The following is a 13,631-nucleotide window of genomic DNA, read 5'->3' on the forward strand; positions in this document are numbered from 1 at the left end:
TATAATACTTTATTATTAGAAGGAAAACAATTCTATGCATATTAAATTTAAATCAAGAAATTAGTAAAAAACAATTGTGTCATAATTATACTATAAATTATTAAAAAAAAAAATAACAAATAACAAATAACAATTGAACGAATAAAGATAAAGCATTTAAAAGTTCAATTTTTAAATAAAATTGCTAATTGGTTAACGATAGCTTAATTATGGCGCAAAAAGCGTCAAATAGTTACGCACCATTTGTCACTTTGTCAACCAATGTCCAAACCATATATGATCTTCCTCCATTTGTTCTAGAATTGTCATTATTGATTTAGCATTAAAAGAAATGATCAATAATTTGTTGCAATTTTATTGTGGATACAATGTTATGCTTTACCTTAATTTCTTTAATTAATTAAAAACTTTTCCTTAATTTAATAATTAACTTCTTTAATTAATTAAAAGACAAAAAATAAACCAAAAAAAAACTAATAAAGTCAAGAATGTAATAAAATATTCATTTCTTTACTAATACTTTCAAATTGTTTATTCATTTCTTTACTAATACTTTCAATTGTTTATTCATTTCTTTACTAATACTTTCAAATTGTTTATTGATGTATTCTAGAAATATTACTACTATTACTACTTTTTAAAATTTTTGCAAATTATTGAATTATTAAAACAATAGCAATTGTTATTTGCTCAGTATCTACTGAATTCGGTATTGTCATTCTCTAATCATACATTGATATTTCATGACACATTTCACATGCATTCTATATTTCAGGGTTTAAATTTTTTTTTATTTAAAATTTTAATTTAAAATTTCTAAACTAACATGAACTCTGATGATGATGCTTCTTGTATGCTAGCAATTCACTTCTTCCAACAAAGAATTTACCACAGCTCCCACATCGATGATAAGGTTGATGCCTTTGTTTATGACTACGAAATGATGAGTCACAATTGAATGTTCGTCCACAACCAGGCATTTTGCATTTATGAATGAATGATTCATCGTGTGTCTTCGTATGTTTTGCATATTCATCGTAATTTTTTATGATCATTGTACATCCGGGATAACAACATTCATAGATTTGTTCGTCTTAAAAAAGGAGAAATTTTTTTGGTTTACATTAATTGATTAGTTAATTAGACCGATTATCATTTAATTAACCAATTAAATCGATTATATATAATCTAATTAACTAATTAATTAACGGATTATAACATTCATAACTTCGTTTATCTTAAAAAAGAAAAACTCTTATGATTTATATTAATTGATATCTAATCAGTTAATTAAATCGATAACAACATTCGTACATTTGTTTGTCTTAAAAAAAAAAAAAGAAAAGAAAAGAAAAAAAACTTTTCTGATTTACATGAATTAATATTTGATTAGTTAATCAGCTCGATTATAATTTAATTAACTAATTAAATCGATCATAACATTCATAACTTTGTTTGTCTTAACCGCTATGATTCATATTAATTGATATCTAATTAATTAATTAAAAGTATGATAACATTCATACCTTCGTTTATCTTAAAAAAGAAAAGCTTTTGTGATTTACATTAATTGATATTTGATTAATTAATTAAACCAGTCAATGTGAAGTTACAAGAATATCAATGTCACAAAATAATATTATTACATTTTAAATAAGCTATCATTTGCATATATTTGAAACAAAAGAAAAAGAAAACTAAGTGTAATTGCAAATCTTTAGTTCTTCATTGTTTCTATTAATTAAGTAATAGTAACAAAAAAAAATTTTTTTAAATTTGATACAAAAAAAAGATAAATAAATTATTAGAGCATTAGTAGTTTAACTATGTGCTAATTACTTAATTGTTTATTAAATATACAAAGTAAACTGAGAAAAATGTGGCAAAATTAATAAAATTTTTATTGCTGCATTAATATGTTTAAAATTTCGTTAAATTTGTAAAAATTAACATTGTTCTGTATTTTTGCAATGAATTCTATGTCTTTGGAAAATATCACATTGTGATTTTAAATTCACTGTTAAATTTATTTTAATATAATAATTTCTGTAATATAATAATTTCCGATTAAATGTTTGTTCGCAATTGGGTACTTTGCATTTATAAATAAACTGTTCATTATGTCTTTTAAATATATAAAAAATAAAAAAGTTATGTTTTAAAAAATTGTTGTAGCCTGTTCTGGTATTGTTATGTTAGATCCAAAATACGAATATTTATAAATTTTTTCATTTGAAAAATTTCTGCTATGAAATTTGTTCTTTTTTTGCATTTTTTTTTTCAATTATTTATTTAAATAATTTGATATTTAACTAAATAATTTAGGAAATTATAATAAAAAATAAATATGAGTGACAAAAAAATAATTTTGTCATATGAAATTTCAATTTAACTTAAATTACAAGAAAAGTATATTTCAATTGTTTAAAATAAAAAAATCTTACCTTTAGTGGTGTCACTGACGGAAGAATCTTGAACGAATGCTTTATCATCATCTGATTTCAATTCCTTATCAGTACCTTCAGAGGTATCCATGCTAACTGGGAAATATTCTTGGGCGGTAATGTCATCTATGGGAAGAAGAAGTGGTGGATGATGAATTGTGGTTGCATTTTGTTGTAAACTAAGAGTGTCATTGTATGTGATAAGGTCACCGGTGTCGAGATTAAGCAGAACAAAAGTTTCAATTTGAGCTGAAGCAATGGAAAGTAGAAGACTGAACCAAATGACGAACATAGTGTGAAACATGAAATTTTGTGAAGTGACAGAATTACTCAAATGGATGCTTTTTATTTCAGATTAGTTTGAATTAAATGGTCAAAGATTTAAATAGTTTTTAATCTTTTATTTTTTTTAATCTTTATTGTTTTTTTTTTTTCTTTTCATGCATTCCGCTTTTCCAACTGACAATTTTCGAATTTCCAAATGATGTATAACAATAACGTAAAAGTAACTTTGAAATTCCATCATTTAAGTAATACCTATAGAATTTGACTGATATTATAGCACTTCAAATTTGTTAATTAATTATTTGCTAATTAAGAATATGCTCATTTTTAAGCATTTAATTTGTGTATTTAATAAAGTTGCATGTATAAATGTAAAGATATTAATCATTGAATTGATTAAACTTTATTAGATTGAAATATAACTTGAAATACTTCAATTTTGCTAATTTCTACCAATTAATTGATCTCTGATTTTTTGTTAATTAATTATTGCTTTCTGACATAGATTTATAGTTAGCTATTCTTGTTTGCTATTGTAAAAGAGAATAACAATGTAAGCCGAAATGTTTGAATTTAAATTTTCAAAAGTTAGAATAACACAAAGGATGTATGAAGGATTTGCATAATTGCAAATAATTTTCAATGTTTGATTTTCAATTTTAGTGATGTTATTAATTGACAATTGCAAATTTATTGCTTGAAATTTATTTTTATCATATATTAATTAAAGTCATACGTTATGCATTAATATTAAAAACATGGAGTACTGACTTCCACTTATTGTAACATTTATTTTCAAGAATAAATTATTAGTAAATTTGACAAAAAAAAAAAAAACTGACAATTCTGTGAGACATCTATCTGTTTTTTTGTCGAAAACAACCAAGATAATATATTAAGTAAATATTATTAATATAAGAAGAACGAGGATTATTACAATTCTAATAAATAAATAAATGACAATTACAACATTAATAAATTCATACAATAATTTGTTTACTTTCCTTTCCTAATTTTCGTTTATCAATATCTTCTTTATTTGATAAACCTTTTTTTCTTCCATGTTTTTAGTAATATATTTGTCAAATATTATTTTTTTTTTTTTTTCTTTTTTAGTAATTTTATTTGATAATTCTTTTTTCTTTTAGTAATATATTAAGTGAGAAAAAATTTTTATTCAAATATTTCGCAATTATCAATGTTACTGGATTCATATTAAATGAAGATTTGATGATTTGTCACAATCAAATCAACAATGAGTTTGAATGAAATAATTCAAAGCATTTCACCAGTTAAATAAATACATCTCTAAAATGCATACTTCTGAATTAAAAAATTGTGAGCCAAATATTTTGAAATATTTCGAATATTTGAGATATAATTGAATTTCAGACTAAAAAAAATTCGTATATTTTTTTACTGAATTTATGAAATTCCATTACTGCTGTCACTTAACTGCAGAAAAAAAAAAATCGATTGATGTGAACCAGCACATTACACGCATGTTGCATATTTTTTTATCTGTGAAAAAATGAATGATATATGAACAGAGAAATTTTTATTTTCTTTTGTTTTCATGTTTAAATCTTCAGAATTGTAGTCTGGCAGTAAACTTTTAATTTAACAGTTCGAAAGTGTACCGAACTTAAAATATTCATCCCTTCTTAACGTACGTACGCGATATAAATTAAATGGTATAAACATCTGCGTCGAAGAAATCTAAAATGATAAAGTAAATCAATCTGATATATGCAGTTACGTACGCTTCTCGTAGAATTAAACTGCCGAATCACTTTGTGATAGTTTAAAGGGTACGTTTGTGTTAGTTTACAGAAGATTATATATGGAAGGTAGAGTATTACGATATGAACTGTGTTTAATAATACGGTGAGTTCTCACGTTTGAAATATGCGTAAAGATTAATCGTACGTTACAATGATGGCGAGATTTCTCATTCCTCAATAAAAATAGTGAAACCAAAGAAGATCGTGCAACATTTCATACAACATATCTCTTACTAGTATTTTCAACTCCCATATAGTAATTTAGAGTTCCACGATATAAAAATCTGTGACACGCGTGAATTCACCTTTTCTACGTTTACTTACCTTTCCTACGTTTACTTACCCGACACGAAACCTACACGTACCGTAACTCAAATTAAAGAAACGCTCTAACGTGAACCAAGTTTTGACACATGTCGAGTTGTAACTCTGACTGTCTCGCAATGACAATTTCTGTCTCTATTATTTCCAAGAGAGCTTTGGTATTTATGTATTTATTGTGAAGGACTGTTCGTGAAGAGCGATTACAAAGTATCAGGAAAATCTTGACAAGCAAATTAAATCCGGTCAAATTACGAATACAGTATACGGAGCCATTTGTCATGTGAGCACTCTGGTTTAGATAATAATTTTTACCGTTATGAGATTCGTTTTAGTGGAAGTAAAAATTTCAGGTTATTTCTGTTAATTTGTTAGCATTTCCTCATTGATTGTATTTTTTTCATCTGTAACTGATTTCAATCAGTTGTTATCAGACGAATTTAGTGTAAAATTGAATAGTTAGAATGATAGAAATTTGTTATTGGCTAACATTTTACTGGAAGGCATTCACCTCTTTGTACTGCAAATTAATTAATTAAATTTGACAATCACTGTTTTTCTCTACTAATGTTGTTCTTTCTAATTTCATAATTTTCTGTCGCATCTGTTTCGTTATTCGTTGCCCACTGTAAATATTTTGTATATATTTTTTTTTTAATTTCTTATTATTATTAATCTTCCTGGATGTATCAGTTCTCTTTAAATATTTCTGACATTTTTTTTCTTTACATTCATTGTATTCAAGTACCATTCATGTAGCACTAATCAGTTCTGTTTCAAATTTCAGAAGTGATATTTGTTATCAAGTTAAATTTTACATGTTTAGTAAGTTCTATATGAATTTTAAAAATGGTACTTAGTGGAATCCTACTTAATATTGAGTAGAAATAAGAATAGTAAAAGTAATTATCAGGAATCAGAATTGAATGGTAGTGAAGTTTTACTTGAAGAATTCATTTAACGATAAATTGTTGAAATTTAATAAATTTTACTTGAAGTAATTCATTTAACGATAAATTGTCGAAATTTAATAGATTAGGCAGAGATAATTGTAATGTAGTGAGGCGTTTGTTGCTAAATTCGTATATGTTGAATAGATTAATATTCTACTAAAATTTGATATTTAATCGGTATTTCTTAATATTCCAGGAATTTTAATGAAAATTAAACAACGAAAAGAATTAATTAGAATTGATATAAAAAGTGCTTCCAATGTCTATTACCCAAAAAGCATATGATAGCTATGAAGATGAGGACTATCGACGTAACGCTGAATATCCGCGACAATGTGATTTATGCACTCGAGATGTAAAGAAACTTTCTAATCGTTTCGAATTTGCTCAACATTTGCGTGCTGTACATTGTACCAAGGAAGGTGGATCTTTTATTTGTCGGTAAGGATTTTCGTTTTTATTTTTCCGGAAATCAAGATTTAAATGACTTCTTATATTTGGTTTTTCAGTTATATGCATTTTGAATGTTTGTTTATATCAGACACAACAATAGATATCGAAATTAAAGTTGTCAAATCATTCCATCTATGCATTCATTTGCTTAAGTTTAACCGAACTAATCGATATTCATTCGATGTGTCTTTATTTTAACATAATAATTGAATCATGAATTAATTGATATGCTTTCAGTTATGGGCCAAATGGAGTTTGTCAAACATTACCCTTGGAAGGTGTTTCTGATCGTGATTATGAAGCTCATATCCGGAAATGTCATGCTAGTTTTGGTAAGTTATTTTATCGTTCTTGCTTGGGAATCAGTTCTTCTTTTATTAACTTAAGATTTTAACACTAGTTACATCGTTTATTACTTATTAAAGAAGTGATACACTTAAAGTCGTTTGTATAATTTGCATTGTTTAAAATTGTGTAGTATGATATGCTCTAGGTAATTATATATTCTTTTCCCTGTAACTTAATTAAAGGTTGATCTCATTGGGAGTGCAAATTAATATATTAATTGCTGTTTTTCACTTATTTTTAATTTTAGTCTTTGATAAGCAATCAACCGTGGATAAAGCGGAAGGGAAAAAAATGCGCTCTTCCTCGAATCCGGTCTTCACCATTCAAAGGTATGATATAATCATGTAAAAAGATTTTAAAGAAATCCAAAGGACAGTTGTGAAAAAAAGGGATGTTTTTACTTTATGATTGATAATTAACACGGATATTATAAAGCATATACAGTGTTTTTCATTGAGAATAGTAAATGACTAAAAAACTGGTAAACAAATATGAAAATCTACTAAATGAAAGGTTAGACAGGGGGAAAACAATATTATTCAGAACCAAATTTGTCTTCATCTTTTTCTTATGTTCTGGACAAGATTTGCTGAAAAATGAGTATTACCAAAATTTCCAAGCCAATCTAAATACTTGTTGTGTGAAAGTAACATTAATTATTAACGGGCAAGATATATTCGATGAAGTTTGGATTTATTCGTGACTGCGTTTATGGTTCTATTAAAACAGATGGGCTAAACTGTGATTAGTTAAAATCAATATGGGATTAATAACTTGACGATATGTGCAGTAATTTTTTTTTTTTTTTGAAGTATATAAAGTATATATAAGGCCAACTTTTTTCAGTCTATCATTTTAAACAAAGTTCTGGCTTTTTTTTGAAATAAAATTGCTTAAATGAATTAAAAATAAAGGTTAGAAATAAGTTGCAGCTAAATAAGCAGATAGTAATTCTTCGGCTGAGTGAGTTGGATGATTGCTTCAATTCCAGTTTTTCAGTCGTGAACGTTTCTTTTTGATTGTTGTAGTTAGAAAAGTGTATAGATAAGTGCCACCCTAAATGAGATGAATAAAATTTCAAATTTTTGGATGAAATTTAATATTTAATAAATATTCTGCACATATACCTGTATTAGACTAAGAATTGAAAGTCCAAGCCATGCTCCCATGGATCCACCAAGTGCTGCTATGAATGTTGGCATTGACCATACCCAGTATTGACTCAAAGTGAGATATTCAAATGAACCCCAGTTTAAATTAATTGTCGTGAAGTCTAAAAGAAAGTTGTAATAGTGAAAAGTTTGAAAATAAGTCATCATAGTTAAATTAAAAAAAATTTTTGTATTTATTTGTTTTTTTTTTTCTTTACTAGATGAACAAAATTTGTTTTAATTTTTACTCAAAATCAATCATTTTTGTTTGTTTTTTATTTATTTTTACAACAGTTTTACTAAGTAAAAACTTACCACGATGAAACATTTTACCATGCTGTACGTGACTTACTTCATAGGTAATTTGATCACAAGAGCGATAACACTTTCGGGTGCATTGCTGATCCGAATATGTAATATTCTTAACACTAAATTGAAATTATTAAATTCTTCTGCATTTGTAATACTTTTTTGTTTTTGCTTTTTTTCTGTTTTGTTTTGTTTTTTGTTGTCTTTTAAAAAAGTTTTTTTTTTTTTTCTCTGAGTCCTTTTTGTTGCCCTTTTTTTATTTTTTGTTTTTCTGCTTCTGCTTTTTTTTTTCTTTTGTTTATTTTTTATTATTTGTTACTAAAATTTCCAAAAAAAATATTAAAGTACAACGAGAAAAGACTGAACTAATTATTTGTTTAAAGTTTGATTGGATTTTTTATTTAGAAATTGACATCAAAAAATGGATTTGCAATTAATACAAAAAAAAAAAAACATTCATGACTTTAAAATAAGATTATTATAAGTAAGATTATGAAAGAGAGATTTAGGATTTTAAAACAACCATGAATTATAGAATGGTGATATTATCAAGTGCATTAAATTTTTTTTTTTTAAAGTACGCTCAAAATATTGACATTAATTCGTAAGAATATATTTTTAAGAATCCCTACTCGATTTCGCATTTTTCATAATTACAGATTGGAAATTTGTTGTATTCATTCTCATTTCTTGTAAGATAACTTAAAGTTGCTGGTGTGCATTTGCATATATCCTGAAAAATATAGGTTATATTTTGTCGATATAAATTCTTGTCGAAATATTTGTTGAGAACTAATTGTTGTTTGTTAGCTAAAATCAAGTTTGAACTATATGAAGTTATGAACTTAAAATTGCCAACAAAACTTTACATTTTTAGTTAGAAAAATTTAGAAAAAAATAAAAAGACATTACTTTTACTATCTTACTAATGTTCCAAGAATTATAATTTTATTGTCACCCTGATCATTTCCATGCGACATCTTGATCGACAATCAAATTCACTTTCTTCATTTTCTTTAACATTACGACATGCTGTACCATTCTCATCATTTTCAAGCATTACATATCTTGCTCGTACGTCAACTGTCACTTCATGTCGAATACCAAGACATAACTTAAAATTAGTTCCATCTTCAAATTTGGTCAATTCAATAAAATCATTCATAAACCAAAAAATATATATATATATATATATATATATATATATATATATATAATTAGTAAATTTAGTAGGTAAATAAAAACTAAATAAATAAATCGTAAAGTAAGCTTTTTAATCTATAAAAAATTTAATATATACATCATCATTAAATCCATCTCGTGCACGACCTTGACCTTCCATAAAACGTGAAAGTGAACTAGGTCGTCCATGAAAATCAACAGACATACAAGCAATATTAAAGTTTTCCAAGTTATCAGTATTGTGTGATAATAGCATTGTAAAGAAATTTCCCTGCGAATAGGTAAATTAAATGACGATATTTTGATTTGAATCTTTTTTTTTTTTTGTCTAAAATTTGTTTTGAAATTTGAATGTTAAAATTATGTACAATTATGTAGAAGAATCATAAATTTTTTTACATTATATCTGATTATTTTCATACTTAATGTTTACATTACTCTATTATTATCACTAGAGATAATTATTATTCTTAACACTGCGATCTATCACAAACACAACTATTATTGTAATATTTCATGTCACAAATTTTATTCCACTTTAATTTTATTATTTATTATTATTATTATGTTAGATTTTACTAACAAATGTTACAATTAGAAATGTTAAAATTTCTAATTTAGAATAAATAATGTTCAATTTCATCTACTCAATGTATTTTTATTATCATTATTTGCACTATGTTTGTATTTTAGTTTAAGAAGATGATAAAAGAGAAATCAAACTTAAAACCTGATCTTTTATTTCGAAATAATTATCTCTATCAAACCATGGTTGAAAGCAGAATTGCATTGTTGAAATCCATGAAGTTCGAAATTTGGTCTTAATTTTAAGACTTTCATTAAATGTTGTTCGTTGAAATCGTCGTAGTGAATATTTTATAGTTTCCGAACCAATTTTTTGTGTTAATTCTTCGAATGTCACACCACGTTGCTTAATTTCATTTAACCATGTCTACAATTTGTCTATAATTACTCTGTATAAATTCTTAATCAACGATAAATTATCTTAAATTTAAGTTAAAACTTTAGTTAATTTTTTATTTATTTCGTTCCGAAATTTGGTTTTAATTTTTAGGACTTTCATTAAATATCATTCATTGAAATCACCATAGTGTCTACTTGATTTCTTTTTTTTTCAAGCTGAAATCTTGACTTAAATTTATGACTACGTTTCTTTTTTTTTTAAAAAAAAAAAGAAAAAAACTTCAGTAAGAATGATTTTTTGATGCATTTCTAAATATCCATTTTCCTCGTTTCTAAATATCTATTTCATCTTTCTAAAATATTAATTTACATTGTTAATTTTAGTTTTGAAAATTATTTACTGCATCAAATCAGTTATACTTACCTTTAATTCTACAGTAATTTAAAATGGTTAAATCAGGAAATAACAAATGAAAATTTCTTTTTTTTTTTTAATTAACCTTAATCATCGTTCGTTTAGCTTGAAGTTTTGGATGAGTGCTAAAGAAATTAATAGATCGAGCAGATCCTTGCGCTGTTGTCTCTCGTTCCATACTATTCAGTGTTGCAATTACTTCATATGCTTCAAGAACTAACCGATAATCCCAGGCTTCTTCGAGAAATTTTTCTCGAGAATTTAATTTTTCGAGTTCTGTCTGAATAGCGAAATGAAATTAATGAAGGATCTTTGTACTCATTGATCACTTAATCAAATGCAGTTTATTTGAATGATAATTATTTTTTGTAGCTGAAAACATTGTCAGCGAAAAAGTGAAAAGTTAGTTTAACTATTAGCTTTTAATTTTTTTTTATAATATGTGTTGAAATCTTGAAAGTAAAACATTATTTTTTTTTTTCAAAAAAAAACAAAAAATATTTTCAATAAATTAATTTGAGGTAAAATGGAACTTTTTTTTTCAGAAAACTGTTTATTGATTTCTTATTTAATTCTTCTTTAAAACCTTATTAAATTACCTGTATTCTTCTATCCCATTCATCAGCCAATTCTGAATTATTAAGAGGAAGATGACTCCAAGCTTGTTGTTTTGCCATACAAAATGTGATATTAGGCATATTCATTGATTCATTAAACATTATATTCATATTTGATTGTTTCGGATATTCCATATATTCTATCACCTTAGATTTTAAATTTTATATAATATAAATTTTCTTCTCTTATTTTATCTAATCGATTATTTAAATTTTTCTGTTTCTTATACACCCCATAAATCTTCATAGGTAAGCTGTTAGATAAATTATGAGAAAATCTTTCATAATTTCTGAATATAATAAGTCTTTTATAATTTTTTATGATCCTTCAAAATTTAAATATAATAAGGTGGTTTATTTAAATTAATGGAGTAGGTCTAGATAAGAAGGATACAATTTTCTCACAATTGATGTCCATGATGTTTGATTTACAAAATTTTGTATAAGTATTAGAATACTGTGTAATTATATTGATATTTTTTAAAATATAATTAAAATGAAAGAGAACCAGCAGAGTAATATCTCGAATAGTCATCACAGCCAGAAAGGTGACAATAAACCAAAGACCCCATCGTCTCATTCGTTCACCCAGAAAGCATTCTTTCCAGCTGATTCCTTCATTTATTGTCATTTTTGCTATCTTTTGATCCTGTGAACTAACAACGAAATTTCTAATTACAATAATAATTTATCAAAAATTTTAATAGTTACATCAGAAAAAAAAAAATGAATAGTTATTAAAATTTCATAAATACATAATAATATTTAAAGAAATTTAAATCTTCTAAAAGTTCTATTTATCCTATAGGATAACATTTGGAATTTCTAGGAAAAATTTTTTTTAGGAAAAACATCTATATCAATAAATTTAATTTTGATGATATATATTCTATTAAAAATTTGTATATGACTGAATTTATTATTATTATTATTGTTAATGCTAATATTATTATTATCATTAGTTATTATTATAGGAATAGGATTAAGTTAAATTTTTTGTAGCTTAAATTTTTGCTAGAATTAAACTTACGTTTGGCTTATTTTATATCGTAATTCATCGTATACTTGTCGAAGAAGTTCAATATCACTTAAATGTCGATTTTCTTCTTCGTCATGTTCCTCCTCACTTTCATTATTTAAAAGACGACTTCGAATAGAAATTGTTGGATTCTTTAGATGCAGTGAGTTAAAATCAAAATTAATTTGTTTTCGTATATTTTCTGATTGCATTTGTGAATTCATCTGTGCAGGCATTATTATTTGAGATGTTAGTGATGTTTGAGTTTGTGCAGTTTTTGATTCCTTCAATGCTGACTGATAATAATGATAAGAGCAGTTAAGTTGTGAATTATTCATTTTATTCATATTCTCATCTGAATTTTGACTATCTAATAATGGACAAGCAATAGTAGGTGGTGTATCTGTTATTATTGTAGTTGAAGTAGAATATTCATCGTTTATCAGTGGTGATAGTTTGTAGTTTGAATTTTGTAAATTTTGTGGGTAATGATGTATGCCTGAAGATTTGAAATTCATCATTATTTTATTCTCTGAGTTAATAGTAGTATCATAGGCATACTGATTACTATTTATTTCCATTTTGATGCAATTCTTGTTGATATCATCCTGAAATGAATTTAAAAAATTTGAATCAAAGAGAGGAGAAATAGTATATTTAGAGTTCGAAGATTTCTTTCATTTCTATCGTCTTATTTAATAATAATTGTTCAAGAATTTCATAATTTATAATTATTCTTGAATTTTCTTTTCTACAATTTTATTAATTGTTAATGGCACACATTTCATATAAATATATGTATGTTACTTCTTAAAAAGTAAACAATTATTGCGGAATAGGACTTAAGTAAGTCTAAATAACACTTATTTTTCCTAATTCAACAGATATTTTTTATCGAAAGTTTTCACTTTAAATTTCGAAAATAGATGAAATACTACTTAATAGAATGTAAAAATGGCAAAGAAGAAAGAGAAATGAAAAAAAAAAAAAATGGAAAAAATAAAAGTGATTTTATATTACTATTAATAGCCTATATTATAAAGGTCAGTTAGTTAGGTTAAATGATAGTTTCGAATTTTTGACCTTAAAAATGAAATAAGTTTTAAGAGTTGATAAATAATTTTCTCAATATACCTTTTTTATAGGAGTAGTCAGTTTACTTATTATCAACTTCTTTTTTTTTTTTTTTTGAATAACAAATCTGCTAAGAATTATGGTGCTGATAACCGGGAAAATATGGCAAGATGCATTTGTATAACAAAATTAAATTTCAGTTTACTTATAGAGATTATTTTCAACACAAAAAATGACAGTGATTTTTTTGGGAAAACTTTTAAATGTAAGCATGTATACAATGGGAAGAAGTGTAAATGAAATGAAATTTATAAATTTTTTCCAAATGCTTTGATTAGATATGATAACGAAAA

The 13,631-nt window shown here is 25.2% G+C and overlaps 3 protein-coding genes across 3 annotated transcripts; 1 reads left to right on the forward strand and 2 right to left on the reverse strand.

Annotated features, from left to right (window-relative positions):
* Positions 1 to 246: 246 nt before the first annotated feature.
* On the reverse strand, positions 247 to 2,736 carry Bm17798 (Uncharacterized protein; the record flags this gene model as incomplete). The annotated part of the gene is made up of 3 exons (XM_043082312.1): positions 247 to 296; positions 890 to 1,093; positions 2,445 to 2,736. The coding sequence occupies 3 exons, from the start codon at positions 2,734 to 2,736 to the stop codon at positions 247 to 249; spliced, it is 546 nt and encodes a 181-aa protein (XP_042938246.1).
* Positions 2,737 to 6,046: 3,310 nt separating this feature from the next.
* Positions 6,047 to 6,936, forward strand: Bm17799 (Uncharacterized protein; the record flags this gene model as incomplete). Its single annotated transcript, XM_043082313.1, has 3 exons — positions 6,047 to 6,228; positions 6,478 to 6,572; positions 6,836 to 6,936. 3 exons carry the CDS (start codon positions 6,047 to 6,049, stop codon positions 6,934 to 6,936), a joined length of 378 nt encoding a protein of 125 aa, XP_042938247.1.
* Positions 6,937 to 7,569: 633 nt separating this feature from the next.
* Bma-del-6 (Uncharacterized protein) lies at positions 7,570 to 12,785 on the reverse strand (the record flags this gene model as incomplete). Its single annotated transcript, XM_043082314.1, has 11 exons — positions 7,570 to 7,644; positions 7,716 to 7,861; positions 8,055 to 8,167; positions 8,681 to 8,781; positions 9,007 to 9,162; positions 9,349 to 9,501; positions 9,961 to 10,182; positions 10,655 to 10,849; positions 11,169 to 11,333; positions 11,695 to 11,842; positions 12,217 to 12,785. 11 exons carry the CDS (start codon positions 12,783 to 12,785, stop codon positions 7,570 to 7,572), a joined length of 2,043 nt encoding a protein of 680 aa, XP_042938248.1.
* Positions 12,786 to 13,631: the final 846 nt, after the last annotated feature.

Source organism: Brugia malayi (genome assembly GCF_000002995.4).
Source record: "Brugia malayi strain FR3 genome assembly, contig: Bm_v4_Chr4_scaffold_001, whole genome shotgun sequence".
NCBI classification, from domain to species: domain Eukaryota; kingdom Metazoa; phylum Nematoda; class Chromadorea; order Rhabditida; family Onchocercidae; genus Brugia; species Brugia malayi.